The sequence below is a fragment of the Crocuta crocuta genome, unplaced genomic scaffold (genome assembly GCF_008692635.1).
Source record: "Crocuta crocuta isolate KB4526 unplaced genomic scaffold, BGI_CrCroc_1.0 scaffold279, whole genome shotgun sequence".
Lineage (NCBI taxonomy): Eukaryota > Metazoa > Chordata > Mammalia > Carnivora > Hyaenidae > Crocuta > Crocuta crocuta.
In genome coordinates, this window is record NW_027551570.1 from 5,970,964 (window position 1) to 5,993,413 (window position 22,450).

At 36.7% G+C, this 22,450-nt stretch overlaps 1 protein-coding gene across 4 annotated transcripts in view; it reads left to right on the top strand.

Moving 5' to 3' along the window:
- ANKRD28 (ankyrin repeat domain 28) overlaps positions 1-22,450 on the top strand; it is a 202,469-nt gene that overhangs the window by 173,476 nt on the left and 6,543 nt on the right. For all 4 annotated transcript variants that reach the window (XM_077750858.1, XM_077750857.1, XM_077750856.1 and 1 more), the window contains 13 exons: positions 398-509; positions 1,405-1,431; positions 1,851-1,925; positions 5,369-5,570; positions 8,962-9,049; positions 9,288-9,405; positions 9,965-10,184; positions 15,739-15,826; positions 15,916-15,999; positions 16,623-16,768; positions 17,376-17,458; positions 17,904-17,986; positions 19,175-19,266. In XM_077750858.1, the coding sequence (XP_077606984.1) occupies positions 398-509; positions 1,405-1,431; positions 1,851-1,925; positions 5,369-5,570; positions 8,962-9,049; positions 9,288-9,405; positions 9,965-10,184; positions 15,739-15,826; positions 15,916-15,999; positions 16,623-16,768; positions 17,376-17,458; positions 17,904-17,986; positions 19,175-19,266 (1,418 nt within the window). The remainder of the gene's footprint in view (positions 1-397; positions 510-1,404; positions 1,432-1,850; positions 1,926-5,368; positions 5,571-8,961; positions 9,050-9,287; positions 9,406-9,964; positions 10,185-15,738; positions 15,827-15,915; positions 16,000-16,622; positions 16,769-17,375; positions 17,459-17,903; positions 17,987-19,174; positions 19,267-22,450) is intronic.

Genomic DNA, 22,450 nt, shown 5'->3' on the forward strand with positions numbered 1-22,450 from the left:
AATAATATTGCCAACATTGGATGTGCACCACCACTAAGTTTAAGCCTGTCAGGTATTGTTTGTGTGGAATAGGTAGGTGGTGCCATACCTAATGACTGTAAAAGACAGCTTTCAGGTACCTGAGCTTATGGATGGACTCTGGACATACTCACTTTGAGTGAAGAAAATTCTCTTATGAACATTTCACTTGTAGTCTTAACGATAGTTACAGTTAATGTCATTTAAATGACAAATTTATATAGTGCAGATATATTTATGACTTTTACATTACTCAAGAAAAGAATTGTAAGAAATTGTAAATGTAAAAAAAATTGTCAGACTTTAGTTACAGGCTGTTTTTATCATTGGTTAAAATGCAAGATTTAGAACTTTGAATATGTTATTACTATATTTATAGGTGCCTGGAATACTTATTAAGAAATGATGCAAATCCAGGGATCCGTGACAAGCAAGGATACAATGCAGTTCATTATTCAGCTGCTTATGGTCACCGTCTGTGTCTTCAGCTGGTAAGATTTCTGAATTATTGCGGAAGGACTAATGTGATTTTATATTCTAATAACATAATGAAAATGAATAAATGAATCAAGAAACTAACTATCAGTTTTTAATATTTTTAGAACCTATATATACCTCTTAAATTCTACTTGCCTCAGTATATCTCGTTCCCTTTTTCTTTCAAAAAGAAAGGAAAGGAGAAAATTAGATCTCTGGAGAGGGCTACTATGTCCTTCCCTTATATTACCCCATCACGTTGATGTAACATTCTTTTCCTTTTAATAAATGTTTTCCAGAAATTTCTGTTTGAGAAATGTCCTTGTGAGAGGAGGCTTTTTCCCATATATTTAGAGAGTCCTGAAAGGCTTTTTTTTTTTTTTTTTTTTTTAACAGCCCCTCCTGGTAGGGGAGACAATACTTCCGCAAAGAAACTTTTTATTTCAGCTACAGTCTCATCCTTGAATATACACACCATTCACACCATTTTGCCAAATCAAAGACAAGTGTGTAACAAATGCTTCCAAGATAAAGATTTCTTTATTTAGACCTACCTTATAAATTATATTAAGCTTTGTTTCCCCTCAAAGAGACTGGTTATTAAAGATAGGAAAAGCAGGTTGATATTCAGTATAGCACTTAAAACCTACTTTCAGAAATAACAAATATTTCCTTAGGTTATTATGGTATCTTGTAGACTAAAATCTTAGACCCATGAATATGGATATGTGGTCTCTTATACTATACACTTGTTTAATTAAAAGATTTAATCTCGGGAGGCAAAGGAAGCACAAGTTCAGAATAGAATTTAACAAAAGCCTTGTATAAATAGACTTGTAGTTAACATTTATCTCTAATATATATAAATACTTCCTAAGCTAAATATTCTTCTTTTAAATTTTATTTCAGATTGCAAGTGAAACTCCTTTAGATGTTGTAAGTAATAATTAATATCCCCCTTACTATTTCAGAGTATTATTTATTTGCTGTCACTAGAACCGAAGCCTGTTTTACACATTCCTAAGAATAAACATAGTGACAGAAATCATGTATGCAGGGGCTGGGAAGGGGGTTCTCACTTGGTGGTGAGTAAATAGCATTTCCCTCGAGCTAGTTTATAGCCCTCCCTCGGAGTTCTTATTCTGTGGTACTTACCACACATGCATGATCATCTGTTGTATAAGGTTGCTGGGTGGAATTTTCATAACATAATGGTCTGAGATTTTAAAATTCATGTTCAAGTATCAGTTTTTACTCTAAAATGGATTTAAACTTGGGGGAGAGGGAGTAGGAATAACTGCTATAATATATCTAAAACTGCCATTTCTGACATTTCAAATGTTTTTCCTTCCCAGTTAATGGAAACCTCGGGGACAGACATGCTGAGTGATTCAGACAATAGAGCGACAATAAGCCCTTTACATTTGGCGGTGAGTACTACCTTCACAGCCAGCTTGATGGCTGGTTTACTGAAAATATCTCATATATGTTTGTTTGACTCAAACTAGTACCCAGAACTTTTGGTCCATGTATGATGATCATGAAATTAAAACCATAACAATTTTTTTAAGTTCAGAAATTCTTGAGTGAACTTTGTTATGTTTTGTTTTGTTTAAAATAAAAAATGTGGTCTTTGGATTTCCCCTGAAGGCATACTCTAAGGGAAAGAATATACCTGTGGTGTGAATAAAAAAACACTGCCCTAATGGAATGGCTTCTAACTTGCTAAGCAAACTGTATTTCCTGTGGTATTTCTCCAACTTTTTGCTTACTTTTTGATCTTGGAGCACTAAGTGTGCGCTTGCTGGCCCTGCAGTTACTCATACCATAGAATTTGGGACACCTGGGTGGTTCAGTCAGTTAAGCGTCTGACTCTTCATTTCGGCTCAGGTCATGGTCTCACAGTTCATGAGATCGAGAGCCGTGTCTGGCTCTACGATGACAGTGCAAAGCCTGCTTGTGACTCTGTCTCCCTCTCTCTGCCTCTTTCTCTCTCTCTCAAAAATAAATAAACTTAAAAAAAAGATGCCTCTGACATTTCCCTCTTTTTTTTTTTTACAAATAGTTTATTGTCAAATTAGTTTCCACATAACACTCAGTGCTCATCCCCACAAGTGTCCTCCTCCATGCTCATCCCTCCTACCCCCCACATCCATCAGCCCTCAGTTTTTGTCAACATTCATGAGTCTCTCATGGTTTGCCTCTCTCCCTTTCCCCCACCNGACATTTCCCTCTTAACGTCAGTCACTAAGAGGAGAAGGTTAGTGAAGTATAACAATTCTTTAATCAAAACTGGGAATGAATTACTTTAGGAAATTTCAACCAGGGCCCAATCTAGTTCTTTTTGTGCTGCAAGAAGAGTCTATTTTTGGAACAGTGCATGTTAACAGTTGTTTGGGGTGAGAGAGAGAGAGAGACTAAGAATCGGGAGACTCCAGTGCATTCACTAGCGTTTTGGGAGACTTCTGGTTTTAAATATAGCAGAATGCTTATAAGGCTATATACTTGAGTTAGTGTATCACTACAAGTTCAGTGATCCATTTAATTGTTTTTTCGTACATATGCTGTTATTTTTTTAATAATACTCCCCTTGCGTATTTTGTAACACCAACACACCTTCATTTAATTTTCTTGCCCTTTTTCCCCACTGGTACTTCCTGGCATTTCCTAAATAACTAAGGAGGCATGCTGCAGCCTCTTGCTTCTCTGCCCTTTGGGTCTATGGAAATATGATATACTCGTCCACACTTGCACAGTAAATGAGTACTGTGAAGGGGCAAAGCCAGCGTGGAGAAAACGGCCATTTTACTATTGGTGGAGAGAAATGCAGTCTGACCAGACCGCAGGGCAGTTCTCCCTGCACCGTCACCACCATTCTTAGACTAGCACTGTCCCTTCCTGAACACCTAGTAGGTGCCACACTAAGCATTTGGCCAAGTTTATGAGTACATTATCTCAAAAACTACAGGGTTTTTTTCTAGTTTTTTACTCCATGGCTATTATGATTAGTGGTGCAAAATATGAACATGGTTGTGCTAAATAGTGTTTTTAAGTTGAAATGGAACCAGTTTTGTTAAAATTTAGTAATTAGACTCCGTGAACTGTGGTTATGTAACAACTTTCACATTATATATCTTTTCCTAGGAGGTTTTCAGAAATGAAGTGATTTTTTTCACTTCCAAACTCACCCTATCCAGGACACTAATGCTGTGAAAACACACTAGCTTGAGGCTTAAGGAAACTGGTCTTGTTTTGTCTTTGTTCATGCTACATGTACAAGTTCCTTGTCTCAGTCCTATACAAGGACATCATGAGGGGAGGCTCTCTGGCAACTTGTCATGGCTTCATGTCATCCTTACTGTGTCTCTTCTTGTTACACACCCATAGCGTCTAACGTACGTATACTGTGTTTCTCACATTTCTTTCTGTTGGTAGCATCATTTCATTGACCAGGTATTAAGGAACAAGGTTAGTTGTGATCCTAGGACAGTAGAGTTCCTTAATCTCCAGTTACTTTAATCTTTGGGGTGGTCAAAAACTCTGTAGGTAGTCAGAAACATCAAAGAGATCAGTAAGGCCCAGAGCAACTTTACCTCTTCCTGGTACTTTCTGACATTTTATAAGAAATGACTTTACAGCCCTTTGCTGCAGTGTGGGGCCCATTTCTAGGCTAAGTAGATTTTTTTCGGATTTAGCTCCAGTATGGTAGAATTTTACATTTTTCAGTTCCCAGTGAAAAGTTCACCTGTGGTAACAAACTGCTAAGCTGTTGATCTGAATAGTGTCAGAAATGACGTATAAGAGTCCTTTAGCTACAAAATGGTAATATGAGTGAACTAGAGAGAGCATTCTTTTTGCGCCTTAACTGGGTCTTGTTAATTGCTTTATGCCTTGCTGAACATCTGGTCCAACGAGAGTAATAGATGTTTAGTTGATACATTTGTTTTTGAAGTGAGTTACCTGGAAAGCTTCTTCCTCAGACTGTGATAAAGAAGAGGACTTCATTCTGATAAATCTTTAAACATTTTTGTGTTCTGTTGTACAGCTCGGACAGTACCTGGCACATGGCAGTTATTCAAGCCAGACTTAGTCTAACTGTTTTTGTGCTAAAATGAATGTTTATTTTTTAGATATAGCATGTTATGAGGTAAGGATAGTCATTTTAATTTGAGAAATCAGAAGACTTAAGTATTAACTTCACTTGCTGGCCACCTCTATAATTTAAGTGTAGTAAAATTTTATCAGGGAGTTAAGTGAAGCACTGAACTATGATTAAGAACACAGGCTTTGAGGGGCACCTGGGTGGTGCAGTTGGTTAAAGGTCCGACTTGGGCTCAGGTCATGATCTCACAGTATGTAAGGTCAAGCCCCTGTCAGCTGTGCTGACTGACAGCTCAGAGTCTGGAGCCTGCTTTGGACTCTGTGTCTCCCTCTTTCTGCCCCTGCCCCACTCATGCTCTGTCTCTCTCTTCCTCAAAAATAAACATTAAAAAAAATTTTTTTAAGAGGAAAATAAAAAAGAACACTGGCTTTGGAATTATAGATTAGAATGAAAGTTTTAATTGGATCTATGTTACACTTTCATCAAATGCTATGAACCAGACAATTGTATACTAGTGATAAAATCACTTGTCATTTGAACGTTTAGTCCCTTCAGAATACCTGTTCTCTAACACACTGTAACACTGTACTGTTTGGTTATTAGAAATATTTGTAGTTAAGTTTTCTGAATCCTCAATAATGCAAGTTTGGGATTATCTCAGATACAATAATAATGTGAAGACAAGTTTGCATACTTCCTTTGTTTTCGAAGATATCTGAGAAGTCCGTCTAAATATGTATTTTTTTAATTTATATTTTTATTTATTCCTAGGCCTATCATGGTCACCATCAAGCACTGGAGGTGTTGGTACAGTCTTTGTTAGATCTTGATGTGAGAAATAGTAGTGGAAGAACGCCCTTGGATCTTGCAGCATTTAAGGGCCATGTTGAATGTGTGGATGTACTCATTAATCAGGGAGCCTCAATTTTAGTAAAAGATTACATTTTGAAGAGAACACCTATACATGCAGCAGGTACGTCAAATATTATGTGTGATTTCATTCACCACTTTCCATCTAATACTTTTTTCTTTTTCAATTTTTTGTATGTTATACTTGTAATTATTTTAATAATTTTGACTTTAAAAGGCTGAATGAGTTTTCTTTGAGGGAAAAGCCAACAGCACGATTATAATTGCTTTAAAAAACTATTGTCTACCTTAGAAATTGGATTTATGTAGTAGTCTCACTTCTGAAGTACTTTATCAACAAAACAGTGCAATAGTTTTTACTTCTTTTTGATGGAAGTTATTTTGGATTGGTATGTGCTTTCATTTAACAGTTAACAATTTTGGCTTATTGTACCAGAGTACAGCATTTAACATGTATCCAGACAGGTGTTATAGAGTACCTAGTATATGCAAGATTTACTCTATGGTGTGATTTTGTGATGTTGCAACTGTGTCAGAATGTAAAATTGTATACCCATGTCATTGTGAGGACTTGGTAGCTGTGTGTTGCTAGCAGATACAGATTCACGACTCTCCACAGGAATTACTACGAGTCAGTATTCATTTTAAATAACTAAGACTACGGGTGCCTGGGTGGCTCAGTCAGTTAAGCATCTGAGTTGGGCTCAGGTCATGATCTCAGGGTTCGTAAGTTCAAGCCCCACGTTGGGCTCTCTACTGACAGTGCGGAGCCTGTCCTCTGTTCTCCTCTTCCTACCCTTATCCCCCTCAAAAGTAAATAAAAACATTTAAAAAATTAAAAAATAAATACATAAATATATAAATAAATAAGACCAACCTAAAAAAGAGTAGGGGGTGCCTCGGTGGTTCAGTCAGTTAAGTATCTGACTCTTCTTTTTCAGCTCAGGTCACGATCTCAAAGTCGTAAGATCAAGCCCTGTGTCAGGCTCTGCACTCACAGCACAGAACCTGCTTGAGGTTTCTCTCTCTCTCTCTCTCTCTCTCTCTCTCAATAAACTTTAAAAATAAATAAGACTAGCACACNAAAATCTTACTTTTTTCTGCTTTATAGGATTAGATTCATTTCACTTAGTCTGTTTTTTATGGAGTGATTTTCAAGGACATTTTAATATGGGTCTTGAACTTTACTTCTATTCCTTTAGGAAACTTGCATTTTTTGAAGACATTAGGTAGGTAACACCCTCTCTTGCTCCAGAGCAAGCCTTTCAGAAACTGTTAGATATTCAAGCAGGACTCAAAAACAAAAATGTTTTAAGTGGATTAAAACCCCTAATAAATGTGTGTAGACTGTTACATGGTAAGAATTAAGTCAAAGGCTGTCATTTTCTGTTATCTTATTTTGAAAAAGAATGAAGTTCTGTATCATTCTGTAACTTGAAAAATTATGCTGTAAGCACAGATCATTTACAGAGCTGATTTAAAGCTTTTATGAAGTGGTTTGCATTCTCTATAGATAAATATTGAACCAAGACACTAGCCAGCCAGTCCCTCAGAAGTGGCTGACCAATGTTAGATAGTCTAGAAATCCTATCCAGTGAAAATCCTGCAGTTTATTGGTGGTACCTACCTATTCAGTAAACACAGCCTTGCTTGTATACATGCCTCTCAAATTAGGAGAGTGCTAGGGAGTACTGCACTCGTAAGTCATGAAGAGAACACTGTGATTTTTTTTTTTCTGAAAGTGAACCAGTTTTCTCCTACAGTGATACTTATTATGCTTAATATTTTAGACACTGAACTTAGAAAACACAAAAACTTCTCAGTACCTTCTGTGCACTGAGTGCAAGTGAGTCGATTAAAGAAATGGTGGGCTGGGGCACCTGGGCGGCTCAGTCAGTTGAGCATCTAACTCTTGATTTCAGCTCAGGTGATGATCCCAGGGTTGTGGATTGAGCTCCGTATTGGGCTCCCAGCTGAGCATGGAGCTTGCTTAAGATTTTTTCTCTCTCTCTCTCCCTCTCTCCCTTTCTGTCTCTCTCTCTTTCTCTCTCTCTCTCCCCCTCCCCCTTTGCCCCTCTCCCTAGCTCATGCGTGTGTGCTGACACATGTGCACATACGCTTGTGGGCTCTCTCGCTCTCTCTTGCTCTCTCTCTCTCTCAAAATAAACAAATAAATAAATAGCAGGTAAAAAAATAAAGAAATGGTGGGTCAACCAATTTCCTCGACACATCCCCAGGTAGGCTGCATTAGTGACAGCTGTTACTGATTACTGTGAGAATTGCTGGCAGAGTGTAGCATAAAGATGTGGAGTGATGTTGTACCACAAGTCTTAATCACTATTAGAATTTAACATAGCTGTTAAAACGTACTGTAGAATATTAGGCACCTAATGCTCTCATTAATTTGCCATCTTTTGAGGCACTTGGGTGGCTCAGCTGTTTAAGCATCCGACTTTGGCTCAGGTTGTGATTTTATGGTCTGTGAAGCCCCACGTCAGCCTGGAGCCTGCTTCGGATTCTGTGTCTCCCTTTCTCTCTGCCCTCCCATGCTCACACACACTCTCTCTCTCTCAAAAATAATCATTAAAAAAATTTTGTCATCTTAATTAGGAAGAATAGTGATAGATATTCCTTTTTGTATCATTATGTGACTTACATATTTCTTTCAGCTTTGGATTTTATTATATTATGGGAAGAACCTGAATTTTGCAGATAATTTACCTTAAAAGCTTACTGTTTTCTTTTGGTTACTTCTGCTTTATGCCATTGCCCTTTTTATGTATTTGGACATATAAATACATTCTTTAGAGAGATCTTTTTTCTTTTATTATGTATGTATCAGTTGGAATTCTCATAGTACCCAGTTAAAAGGTGGCGTAAGTGATCAGTGTTTTAACGTCTTACATAAAATGTTCAGAGGTAGAGTTAGTCGAGGGATTGATTGATTGAGCAGTGGTATCAGAACTCTCTATTCTCTTGCCTTTGCAGTCATGGCACAGAATGGCTACTGCCTCTTTAGACTATCACCTCTAAACTCAGGAAAAGGAGGAGGACTTGTCATTATCAGGATAAAAATATTTCCCAGAAGCCCTCAGACTTAGTATCTCAGTGATCAGAACTGGATCAGCACTTACCTTGAAAGCTGTCATTGGCACAGAACGGAGTTGTGATGGACTTGATCTAATCATGATTTCATCCCTTGGCTGAAGGCATTTCCTTGACCACACTGCCACCACCAAAACCAAATAAAATGAGCATTATGTTAGCAGGGCAGATGATGAGGGATGGCTATGGCCATAACTAACCATGAGGAATTGATATCTGTATTCAGTTTCACCAAAGAAGGCAGTAGAAGACTTTGTATTTATATTTTTTCTCTTTGACTATTAAATTCAATGAAACTATCCCACAATTCTATCCAGAAAATGTGCTTTATGAAGGAAATTTCTATTTTATCATTATAATTACTGAAATTTTAAAATACCACCTTGCAGCAACAAATGGTCATTCAGAGTGCTTGCGGCTACTAATAGGAAATGCAGAACCACAGAATGCAGTAGACATTCAAGATGGAAATGGACAGTAAGTTTTAATAATTTTTAAATTATTTTTAAGATGTGTTAATCTTCATACTTTTACCCCTAAAAAGTCTGTCATACTGTATAACTGAGTAACAACAAATACAGTTTTCTCACATTAAGCATACTTTAAAAGTTGCATCGCAAAAAGGCATGTTTAGAAAACAGGCCCGTACACGGTTTGCTTTTTATGGAGTAGAATCTTAAGCGGTAACACTGAACCTCTTCCTATTGTTGCTCAGGACCCCTCTGATGCTGTCTGTTCTCAACGGGCACACAGACTGTGTTTACTCACTGCTGAACAAAGGAGCGAATGTAGATGCCAAAGATAAATGGGGAAGGACAGCACTGCATAGAGGGGTAAGCAAATATTTCCACTGCCTTTCAGGCCTCATTTTACCGAAAACTGAACTAGGCTATGTTCACTTTTCTTCATTACATTTTTACCAGATAATCTTTACTCTTTCTTTTAGCATTATAGTGTTTGAATACTAATTTTAAACAGCTATAAAACACAACTTAATCCAGGAAACAGTAATGTTGGAACAAAATTTTAAAACCCTGAGACTTGAGTAGAATGAATGTCAATTTTACTTTTTCTCATCACAACTATTTTCTGACACATTTTTGTCTTTTTTTTTTTAACCTTTGAAACCTTTCACCTTTTTCACCTTATTTTCACTAATTTATAGGTCCCTTCATTCCTGTGTTTTGTAATAGATGTACTTAGACAAAGTTACAGCTTTAAATGAATTTTTAGGTCAGTTTCAATAAAAATATTTAATGACTCAAAAAATGATAAATGCTTTGATGGAAGAATATGGAGAATATGGATTTCAAAAATTTTTAATTAGCAAAAATTGGCATGTGGTACCCAAGATAACATACTTAACTATCTGCAAATAATTTTTCTTTTCAGGCAGTTACAGGCCATGAAGAATGTGTAGATGCATTACTTCAACATGGTGCTAAGTGCTTATTTCGAGATAGCAGGGGCAGGACACCTATACACTTATCAGCTGCCTGTGGACACATTGGTGTTCTTGGAGCCCTTTTGCAGTCAGCAGCATCTGTGGATGCAAATCCAGCCATAACAGACAATCATGGATATACAGCACTTCACTGGGCTTGCTACAACGGTTAAGTATACAGATGCAAATCCATATTAAGTGCCATTAATGTACCGAGCAGAGACAACAAATCTAGTCTCTAACATTCTGATATTCATGAATATTTATAAGGCGAAGTATAAGATCAATAGGAAGCATAAAACTCATTTACTACATGGTTCTTGCTTACTCCTCCTATCCCTTGTCATGCTAAAGCCAAGACACTGGTTTGTCAGAGATCTTTTGAGATAAGCTGTCATTAAGTTTGACTTTTTTCTAAATCTTTGCTTCAATAGGTACTTTGTATTTTAACATACTTATAATATTTACAATGTCTTTTGTATAGTATGCTTGTAGTTTAATCATGTTCTTTTACTTTGTAAGTGCACTGTATTAGGCCAAAAAAGGTAGAGGAAAATGAAAATGTTAACACATTCTGAACTAAAATCTGTGTGTGTTTCCAGAGCGTATTGCAAGATAAGAACCCTTATGTCAACAGTAACATGTATGCTCAACATTTAAAGGGAATAAAATCCTAGCAGATTACAGAAGTAGAAACTTTAGAAACTTTTATGGTTAACTTTGGGGCATGGCTATAGCATACATATTTTTAGCTTCCTAGAGGCTCACAGCCGTCACTCCTTTTATAGGTAAGCTTACTTCACTCAGAGAAGTATAAAGCTATGTTTAAGGTACAAATATTCAAAATGTAGTTTGGCTTATGAAATGTCACTAATTAAAATAATTTAAGTAATGAGACTTGTTGAAAGATAATAATTTTTTTCCTTGTGTAGGGCCACAGATTTGATCATGTTAGAAAATGCTAAGATACATGACGTACATTGTAAACATCAGTTCTGTCAAATTTTGGGCTTTGGGCTTAGCAGGGATATGAGAGATTTTTATTTGTTTTGAATTTCATTGTAGCATTCAGATTACTATTAGTTAGTTGTGAGGAGCATACCTGGAAAACTAGTTCATAATTCTAACAACTTTCCCTCAAAATGTTAAGAAAATATAAATTGCCTCTTGATATAAATGTTGACTTGCTTAAAACGTAAGTATAGTATTTATTCTAAAATTCAGCTGCCTGCCTTATGAGAGTTTAGGTTTCTGTCTTTCTGTATCATGCTGCTTCATGGTTCTTTATTGGAGCCATTTTGAGGTGTTTTTATTCATTTTGGGTTTTTTTTATTCTAAATGTTTACTTATTTTTGAGAGACATAGCATGAGTGGGGGAGGGACAGAGAGAGAGGGAGACACAGACTCAGAATCAGGCTTCAGGCTCTGAGCTGTCAGCACAAAGCCTGATGCGGGGCTCCAACCCATGAATCTTGAGATCATGACCTGAGCCAGAGTCAGACGCCTAACCGACTGAGCCACCCACGCACCCCAGGTTTTGTTTTTGTTTTTGTTTTTTAATTTATTTTGAGAGAGATAGAGTACAGACAGGAGAAGGGCTGAGAGAGAGAGAGACAGAATCCTCTGTGCTGTCAGCACAGAGCCTGATCTGGGGCTCAAACTCAAAAACTGTGAGATTATGACCTGAGCCAAAACCAGTACTCAGATATTTAATCTACTGAGCCATCCAGGCACCCCATTTTGACAGTGTTATTGAGTTATGGTGAAAGAGGAGAAATCTGAATCTTACAAAATTATAGTTTAATTGAATGTTTTCATAACTATTTTATAGATGCAGTATTTCAATTTTCATATTAATCCTTGTGCCAGAATTGAGAGTTCTAATCTTTTGTTGTGAGAAAATTTTGATTTCTTACAGATTGTTCTGTGATGACTGTTGGGCATCCATCATATCTGAGTACTGATGGTACCATCAAAACTTGAATAGTTCAGTGTATTACTAATTCACAAAGTTAGTTTAGTCAGTTTCATTTTTACTACCTCAGATCCCTAGCCAGAACAGTTTTGAAGGTTAAAATCTTTGGATTTCAACTTCTCTTTTTCTCTTTTAACTCAGGAAAGTTGATATTTAATGAGTATAGTGAAGTGGCCAAATATTCAGGCTGGAGTCCTGAATCAAAAAAGATACTATATTTTGCCATTGGAATTTGATTTGTTTTTATAAGGTAACTTGACATCTGTAAGTATGAGGAAAACCAAAACCATCTAATATAGTAGGGAAACACCTTACAGATGTGAATGTTATTTAAGAAATGAAACTGTTTTGGGGACTCCTGGGTGGATCAGTCGGTTAAGCGTCCGACTTCAGCTCAGGTCACGGCCTCAAGGTTTATGGGTTCAGGCCCCACGTCGGGCTCTGTGCTGACAGCTAGCTCCGAGCCTGGAACCTGCTTTGGATTCTGTATCTCCCACTCTCTCTGACTCTCCCCTGCTCATGCTGTGTGTGTGTGTCTCTCTCTCAGAAATAAATAAAAGCATTAAAAAAAAAAAAAAAAAAAAAAAGAAATGAAACTGTTTTGAAGCAGTCTTTTATTTTATTTTTTTTTAATATATCAGAATTAACCATTGGAAAAAATCACACAGTAAAGCTATCTTTCTTCATGCAGAGCATTTAGTTGTAAATACACTACTGTGACTATCCTTTGGTGAGTTGCTGTCTGGTGCACCATTTCTTATCAGGTCTTTATGGAGAATATGGTTTCCCTAAAGTGAGCTCCTGCTGTATTACTGCTGAATTTAGACTGTCTAAGTGTGTTGTGTACAAGAGACAAAATAGACAAAATTTTGCAGGAGCTACATGCCTGATTGCCATTTAAGGAGCATAATAGATGTGTCTAATTTACAGACTGTGGCAAAATTGTGATGATTCTGAATTAAGCAGGAATGAGTTAGATGTGCATTGGCTATATGCAATAAGAGACTATACAGGCAGTCTAAAATTAATACCATATTTATAGCCAAAAGCCTAGTTTGGCATTCTGAAAGTAGTATATATAAAATGGTTTTACTTCCACTAGTAATTATTGTATAGCTAAAAACAAAACTGGATGCACTCCAACAGACCAGAAAACAATCTTTGTCTCAAAATTAAAATGGAATGATGATAAAATTTTAGAAAAGAATTGGTTATGCATGCTAAATTTTAGAGTCCCAAATTTCCAGTTTATGTAGTCATTCAATCACAAGACACTCTTAAGGGTATTTATATTTCCCCTTTGTTTCTTTTAAAAATTGATAAATTTTTGTGAAGCTCGTGCATCCTCAGAGTATCCCTCTGAAGCATGAAGAGACCAGTTGTCTTGTCCTTTCATAAACAAGGACACAGAGTGATGAGTTTTCAGCTTGAGGCAATCCATAGCCCAGAACTCTCTCTTTGCAGTATGCAGTCTACTCAGATAATGATCCTCACAGCTTTCAGTCTCATGGCCTGGGAGTTAGAGCTATTAATATTTACTATATTGGAAATGAGAACTGAGAAATTTAATATACTTTAAGAGAATCCATTAAATGTTAATATAACATTTTTATAAAAAATAACCTCTTTTCAAAAAAAATTTAAGTGAGAAGAGTGACAAATTTCTTTACTGGCTAGTTCAAGAGAACACTAGTTTGCAGTGGCATCCCAAGATTCCCCAGACCCACTCCTTGAGAACTGTTATCCTAAGAAAATAGGAAACTCTGAAATCTATAATGGACACTTTCCATGGCTGCTTCTTGGTAATGAGTTGACATTTGGAGAGAGAGAATTAAAGCAAGGCTTCTCTGGGTGCCTGGGAGGCTCAGTCAGTTAAGCATCTGACTTTTGATTTCGGCTCATGTCATAATCTTATGGTTCGTAATATTGAGGCTCCACNGCACTGCCGCTTAGGATCCTCTCTCCTTCACTCTCTGTCCCTCCCCCACTCATGCTCCATCTTTCTCTCTCCTTTCTCTCAAAAATAAACATGGGGATACCTATGGGTGGTTCAGTGGGTTAAGTGTCCCACTCTTTATTTTGGCTCAGGTCATGATCTCATGGTTCGTAAGGTTGAGCCCTGCGTTGGGCTCTGGGCTGATGGTGGAGAGCCTGCTTGGGATTCTCAGTCTCTCTCTGCCCCTCCCATGCTCGCTTACTCCCTCTCTCTCTCTCTCTCTCAAAATAAATAAACATTATACAAATAAAACAAAAGAAAATAAAGACTTCTCAACCTCAGCACTGTTGGCATTTTGGGCCATTCTTTGTTGTGAGGGACTACCATGTGAATTGAAGGTGTTTAGCAGCATCCTTAGCCTCTACCACACTATATGCTCTCCCTTACTCCATCACCAGTTGTGATGAGCAAAAAAAAAAAAGTCTCCAGACATGGCTACATGTATCCTGAAAGGCAGAATTGCTCCAGTCGGGAAACCCTGGATTAGAGAAAAGAACTGACATAAGATGGAACAATTATAGGTTTCCTAAAGCATAGTTTTCCTGGTAAAAACAATTGTAGGATAAAGATTTAGGGTGCCTGGCTGGCTCAGTCAGTAGAGCATGCAACTCTTGATCTTGGAGGTTGTGAGTTTGAGCCCCACATTGGATGTAGAGATTACTTAAAAATTAAAAACATAGTTTTAAAAATCTAAAATAAATGATACAACCTTTCATTTGCAGCCATTACTATAGCAATTGGAGTATTTTAACTAAAACCCCAGCTTTGAAAATTGGGTAAAGAAAATCTGAGATTTGGGTTTTTCCTTGTTTTCAAAGTTGCTATTAAAACCTGTGAGCCTGAAATCTAGCAGTAATCCATATACTTGTCCTTTAACCCATCAGTATATTTTCTAGGAAAATGTCCTACAGAATTACTTGGTTTTGTTTTCTTTTTTGAAGTACTGGAATGTTTAATTTACAGTATTGTTGATACTATAACAAAAACAAACTAGCAGTCACCTCAAAATACATAATTAGAAATTAGATCACTTATGATGCACTTTAATACTCTGAAGTTTTTCCAAACATTCAAGAATATGATTTCTATATATGCTATTATGGAAGGATGTATTTATTTATTAAAAAGACAAGTTATGGAATTAAAAATTTGCATAAAAGTTTTAAAATGAAGTACACGTTTATGTGCATGCAGTTGTATACACCTAGAAATTTTCTGGAACTGTTAAGATAATCGTAATTACAGTCTAGAAAATGGAACTGGAGTTGGGGGTAGGGATAGGGGCATGTACTTTTTCCTTCTAGACACTTCTGTAGTATTTGAGATTTTATCATTAGCTCAGTAAAATCAGAAAATATTTAAATTTTGAAGTTAATTATGCTGTATAAATATGTTAATTTTAAAGTTCTTATTAAGCACTATAATTATGACTTTTTTAAAATGACTGGATAACTCTGGTCACCATGAGAAAGAATAATTAGATGAATTTTTCCCCCCACAAAACAGATATTTGTTGTGTCAGTAATAAACTGCTATAAAATTATAAGAAGCTTCTGAATTTCAGGTCTTGAGATTGTGCTTTGGATTTCAAAACTCCTAGAAATGTGATGTTTAATGCATTCATTGAATTCTAGTTATTTTAAATCCTTGTAAAGTTTTTTCTTATCTATGTTAGGGATATGTGGGTGTAAATGTGGGCACTTCAGTATCTTTTTTGGATTTTAATATCTGATTCTCATTTACTTATTTAGGTCATGAGACATGTGTAGAACTCCTTTTAGAACAGGAAGTTTTCCAGAAAACGGAGGGAAATGCTTTCAGTCCTTTGCATTGTGCCGTGTAAGTAAAGGCAGATGAATCACATTTGGTCTTACTGTTAACGAAGTGCACCGTTGCTGTGAGAGTGACCACTGTGTTACCTTACACAGGATAAATGACAACGAAGGTGCTGCTGAAATGTTAATCGATACCTTAGGTGCCAGCATTGTGAGCGCCACAGATTCAAAAGGAAGGTAGGAACTCAACTATGTAGGAAATAGTTTGATTTGTAATAGGAAAAATTTTAACTAATAGTGTGGAAGAATTTATAGAGAACCCATTATTAACTGAAAGCTGATTTTTATATTTGCAAGTATAAGTTGTTACAAAATCTTACTGTGTTTTCATTATAAAAAGTCTTTCTTATTTTTATTATGATTTCTAGCCAATCTTCCTCTTTAAAACTTGTAAAATATAAAGATTTCCCTTTTTTTTAAAGGTATGTTTATTACCCAAAGATTATTGTTATTAAAGTTAGCAGCTTTCTAAATAGGAATAAAGACTAAAGGAGAGTCCATTGGTTGTAATAGGTGGCAGTATTGGATCAGGATTTATTTCTTTAAAGTTTCCTTAATGATGTAATTTTTTAACAGTTTTATATTATAGTAGGTTAATTGAGGGCCTTTTATGTTATCAGAAATACAAATTATTCTGGCAGAAATTAGTAAGCTCCATTAAACCTATTTGTATCCAGGCAATGATTTTATAACCGAATATGTAAACCCTTGAAAATTGCTTGTCATAAATTCAGGAATAATTTTTCAAGAGTATACAACCTACAGATTTAGTGAAGTCTTCCCATTTTTCTATACTACAGAACCCCTCTTCATGCGGCCGCCTTCACAGACCACGTAGAGTGTTTACAGCTGCTGCTCAGCCATAATGCTCAAGTCAATTCTGTGGACTCTTCTGGGAAAACACCTCTCATGATGGCTGCAGAAAATGGACAGACAAACACAGTTGGTAAAGAGTGGCTAAGGCTTTTATTATTACAATGCTATAATGCTATATTGCTTACATATGTTCAACTTATGGAAAAGTTGGATCCCAAACCTTCTGATTCTACCGAATTTGCCACAGTTATCTCCCCACCCCTGAGATGTAAAACCTTTAACTTGCTTTCAGCCTACATTTTTATCTAGGGCTGCAGTGTTTTCATTTGCCCTTACTGATTGAAGAGTCCACTGTGGCAATGCAGTATAGGATAGCAGTTAGGACACTGACTTTGGAGTTAGATGGACTGAATGTGAGTCCTAGCTCTGCCAATTAAATGACCTTATGCCTCAATTTTTTCATTTTTCACGTTGAGAAAGATAACAGCCCCTACTTTGTAGAGTTACTGTGAGAATATGAATCCAGGGCACTAAGTTCTCACAGTTGATGTTGTGTCTGTACCTTTTACAATTATGTGATCATATATAGTGTGTACATTTTATATTATAGTATTTTTCTTGTCTTTAAACTTTCACTAGAGGGATATTTTTGCTTTGTATCTTTCTCTGTAGTGAGTTTATTAGTAATCCGAGATATGTATTCATAAACATAAGATTTGATGCATTTTTCCTCCCAGAGATGCTGGTTAGCAGTGCTAGTGCAGATCTGACTTTACAAGACAACAGTAAAAACACCGCCCTCCATTTGGCTTGTGGCAAGGTAGGTACACATTTTAAGGATATGTTTTCATTGTTAATATCAACAGTGGCATTTAAAGTTTTTCTGTTTCACTACAATGAACAGAGCTAGAGATCGAACCTCTCTAATGACCAATGGCATAAGATTTCTTAAGGAAAAAAATAAAATACTGTTGTGTGTTAGGCACCCTAATATAAAGTCTCGCTTGGGCCAAGTAAGTTTTGGAGTATGAGACTAAATGTAATTACTGTCTTCCTTTAATCTCTCCAGGCTTACATATTCTTGTCCTCTCCCCTAAGCCTACTCCACTAACACATGTTTGGACAAATAATTAATTAGCCAAGAAAATTCACGGCATCTATATGATGATATACATATTGTACGGGCAAGAGTTGAGGCTTATTGAGTTTATAAATTTATCTTTAATGATATCTAAGTTTTTAAGAGTTATTTGCCATAATTTTAGGGTCATGAAACTAGTGCCTTGTTAATACTGGAAAAGATAACAGATAGAAACCTCATCAATGCAACCAATGCAGCCTTGCAAACGTGAGTATTTTCATGTCTGGTGTAAACCTTGTGACCTAGAATTATAAAAATGATTAATAGGTTTTTTTTTTCCTAACATGGGACCATTGGAAGTCAACAGTGGCATTTAAGGTTTTTCCATTTAAGAATACTACATGGCAATGAGAAACAATGAAATCTGGCCATGTGTAGCAACATGGATGGACCTTGAGGGTGTTATGCTGAGCGAANTAGCTACAAAGGACTACCTTAGAAAAAAGTTTTTCCATTTAAATGGAAAGTCACAGAAGCATTGAAAAGTAGAGAGTCATTTTTATAATTGATAAAATTCATTTCTAAAGTCATCACAATTAAAAGGCTTATTATTTTAAAAGTTTTTGGACTGAAACTTTAGAAGTAAAAATACTGTGGGTTTTTTTCTTCATCTGATTACCCATAATTTTATGAAGAAAAGTTATACTATTCTATGTGTTTTGTGGAAATGAACTGGAATGATATGTTATTTGACACCAGCAATAAATGAGGTTAAAGCTTTACATGTGTCTGTAAACTTAAAGATACTGCAGAAAGAATCAAGTTCTTCATTTGAGCAGCCATCTTTCAAGTGACTGCTTAAATCTTAGATACATTTCTCCCATTTTTTTCTCCCAATTTCCATTTTCTATTCTACTTTGAGTCTTGGTTAAAAAAAAAAAAAAAAAAAATACTGGTTCCCATTCACAGATCAATCACATCTCTTGAGGGTCTAGAAACTAGTCATGGAACCTGTAAATTATTTTCAAAGCCTATTGGAATTTGTGCTATTGCAATTTGTGGTTTTTATTGTATAGTCTATTATATATATTTACCAACCTCATTTCTCAAAACAACAACTTGAGAATGCAGTTTAGTTAGTAAAATCTTTTTAAACATTGAGTCTTAGAAGGAAACAAAAGGTACTGGTAAAGGTGAATTGCTGGTGGGGCCCAATATTGTGCTTATGCACATTGGCAATATTTGACAGTGCACTCTGCACATTGATTTGCTGTCCTCCATTCCCATCTTTATTGCTGTTAGGACTGGGTGCCTCAATTTTGTATCTCTGGGTCATCGCAACTTCACAAAAATGCTCGTCAACAACCGGGGCAGGGGTGGGGGGCAGGCAGAGAGAGAATGTGCATGCATGGCTGTGTACCTGTGTGTGTACATATATAACTTTTTTTCCTCTAGACCTCTGCATGTTGCTGCCCGAAATGGGCTAACAATGGTGGTTCAGGAACTTTTGGGGAAAGGAGCAAGTGTGCTTGCAGTGGATGAAAATGGTAAGTAGGTTCTGTATTTTCTTTCTTTAACCTGTATTTTACTAGAAGCCTTTATCTTTTGATCTATACTTGAAGTAAAGTAAATGGATTTTTTTATTGGTCAAAGAGTTGAAATTAATATTGAAGAGTACTTTGTGGCGAAGGGAATAAGGGCAAGAAAGATAAGAAAAGTCTATCAGATGAACTTGTGAATTTCACTAACTTCGGTTTAGTATTACCACCACTGTTCATCTTTTATTCAAAAGAATTTGTTCTGTCAACAGATACTTAACCAAGGCCCTAAAGTTAATCTTCCCACTAACTCACTAGATCCTATCCCCTTTTGCCTACTTGAGCCTATCACTTCAGCAATTCTTCACTTTGTGTCCTGCAATAAGGACCTTTGGTAGGAGTCTTCTTAAATTATTCCCATCAGTGTATAAACATTATTTCCCTCATTTTAAAAAGTCTTCCTTTAATTTACTCCTGCAGCTACTGCCAAATTTCTCTCCCCCTTTACAGGAGAATTACTCAAGTATTGGCTCTCTTGCTGTCCCCAGTTCTTCTCTTTCATTCCCCTGGGCTCTCCAGTCAGACCTTTGCCCACACCACACCGCTAAACTATCTTAAGATCACCAGTGACATCAGAGTTTGGCACAACTGATTATGCCTTTTTCTTTTCTTTCTTTTATTTGTATAGGAATAAGGGTTTTAATGTGGAATTTAAAATACATAGGAATAAGGAAGTAACTAGGGATGTGAAGGTTGCAGTCATAGCAAGTGTCTATGGCAGATAATCCAAATAGTCTCCATATTTTCTTTTTATACTGCACACAGTTCCATGGATAAATAGGTGCACATTACTTTAGGTCAGGGTAAGAGGGAGATAACAGGGGCGCCTGCGTGGATCGGTTTAGCGTTTGACTTCAGCTCAGGTCACTATCTCTTGGTTTGTGGGTTCGAGCCTCTCATTGAGCTCTGTGCTGACAGTTCAGAGCCTGGAGCCTGCTGCAGGTTCTGTGTCTCCCTTTCTCTCTTCCCTTCTCCCACTCACTCTGTCTCTCAAAAATAAAATTTTTTTTAAGAGGGAGATTACAGTATTATCCTTTAGGTGAACCCAGTCTGCCTTCATTCACAAATACCTGGTTCTTTGAATTAATAATTGGATGAGGGTTTGTAATTTGATATTTTGATGGTTAGATTAGGTAACCAGATTCAGTGGAACTGAAATTTTTATTTTATTTTATTTTACTTTAATTGAGGCATAACTAACATGCAACATTAATGTTAATTTCTGGTATATACTTTTTTCTTAAAACTCTTCTTTACTTGGCTTTCAGAACTTCATACTTCCTTGGTTTTTGCTACTAGTTATTCCTTCCCAATTTCTTTTGTGAAGTTTCTCCCTGTTCTCCCCAATTTCTTAATAATGGAGGGCTCTAGGACTCCGTCCTCAGTCCTTTGCTTTCCCTATCTACATCTAGTCATTTGGTTCTGGATACTACCTACGTGCTGAAAATTTCTGGATTTATATCTGTAGTCCAGACCTCTCACAGTCTCTATAGAGATATGATCGATTTGCAGACTCAGCTGCCTAATTGACAGTACTGTATGGATGTTTAATAAACAGCTCAAACCGAACCTGCTCAGAAGTTAACTGATTCTCCTTTTCACTGCCAAGCCATTCTCCCCATTCTCCTCATGGCCTCCTTATCTTAGTTGATGACAATTCTCATACTTGCTCAGGACGAAAACCTTGAGTCGTCCTTGACTTCTTTCTCTCACACCTAATGTACAGTCCTTTATATACTATTGATCCACCTCCAAAGTATCCAAAATAAGCCCACTTTTTTCTCTTCTAGTCTTACCACCCTGGCCTGCATCCTTCACTTATAATGATCTACAAGGCCCTACATGATTAGCTCTACCTCTGACCTCATCTCCTCCTCTTCCTTCTCTCACTCCATTCTGGCATGCCAGCCCCTCTGCACACCAGGAATGTACATGCATTGTGATCTTCATGCTGGCTATTTTCTCTGCCTGGAACACTCTGTCCCTAAGCAGTCTTTGACTAAGTCCCTCACCTGTTTCAAATCTTTACTCAAGTTTTATCTTCTCAATGAAGCCTATCCTGAACCCTATTTGTACTGCAGCCTGCTATAGACAGCTACCATAGCATGCTTAGTCCTTGTTAACCTGCTCTATTCTTCCCTCTTCCTTTTTTCCGTAGAGCTTATCTTCTAATATATTGTATATGACTTTCTTTATTATGTTGACTGTTTGTCTCCCCACTAGAATGATCATAAGCTCCATGGGGACAGGGAATCTATATCATTTGCATTCATTGTTATATTCTGAGTGCTGAGGAGAGTGCCTGGACATAGTGATTATATGTTGGGTGAGTGATTCTGCAAGCACTGTGCTCAATTCTGAAGATACAATGTAGAATAAGACTGTCTACTTCCTTGAATGTGGTGGAGTTTAAACACACCATTAGAGGGCCCTGGAAGTGGTTTATTTGGAATAAATTTAAAATGCAATGAGAACAATAAGAGAATCTTCACTCTTACAGGATCAGGAAAGGCATCCCAAAAAAGCAACTTGTAAGCCAGAATCCAAGGGACAAGTAAAAAAAAGTAGGGAGAGAGCTTTTAAGCAGAGAGTGTTACATATTTAAAGATCTAACACAAGACACTGTAAATATTGGAGTTGGGCCAGAGTCTCTGAGATCAAGTGGCAGAAAGGTTCTGTGCATTAAGAAGTTAGCATTTAGTCTGAAGGAGAGCAAAATTAGAATGGGAAAACAAATTAACATTTATAGTTGAGATAAGCCAATAACCAGAATTATGGTAGAAGCCCTGGAGATGAAAAGATGTAAATGTTTCTAGAGATCTTATGATCGGGCTCATAGAGACTTTGTGAGGGAAGAAGTCTCACACCACCTGCCTTGGAGTGTTGTGTGGATGGAAGTGCTATTGTTTAAGATTCGAATGTGGGAGGAAGAGCTAGAGCTAGACTCCAAGTGGATAATGGGACATATGGATCTGGAGCCCAAAAGCAAGATCTAGGTTGGACATAAAGATTTGGGAATCATAAATATATGTAGTCATGAAATCCAAAGAAGTGAATGATATCAGCTATAAATTTAGACTTACATAGCACTTAAAAAAAATTTTTTTTTAAATGTTTATTTATTCTTGAGAGA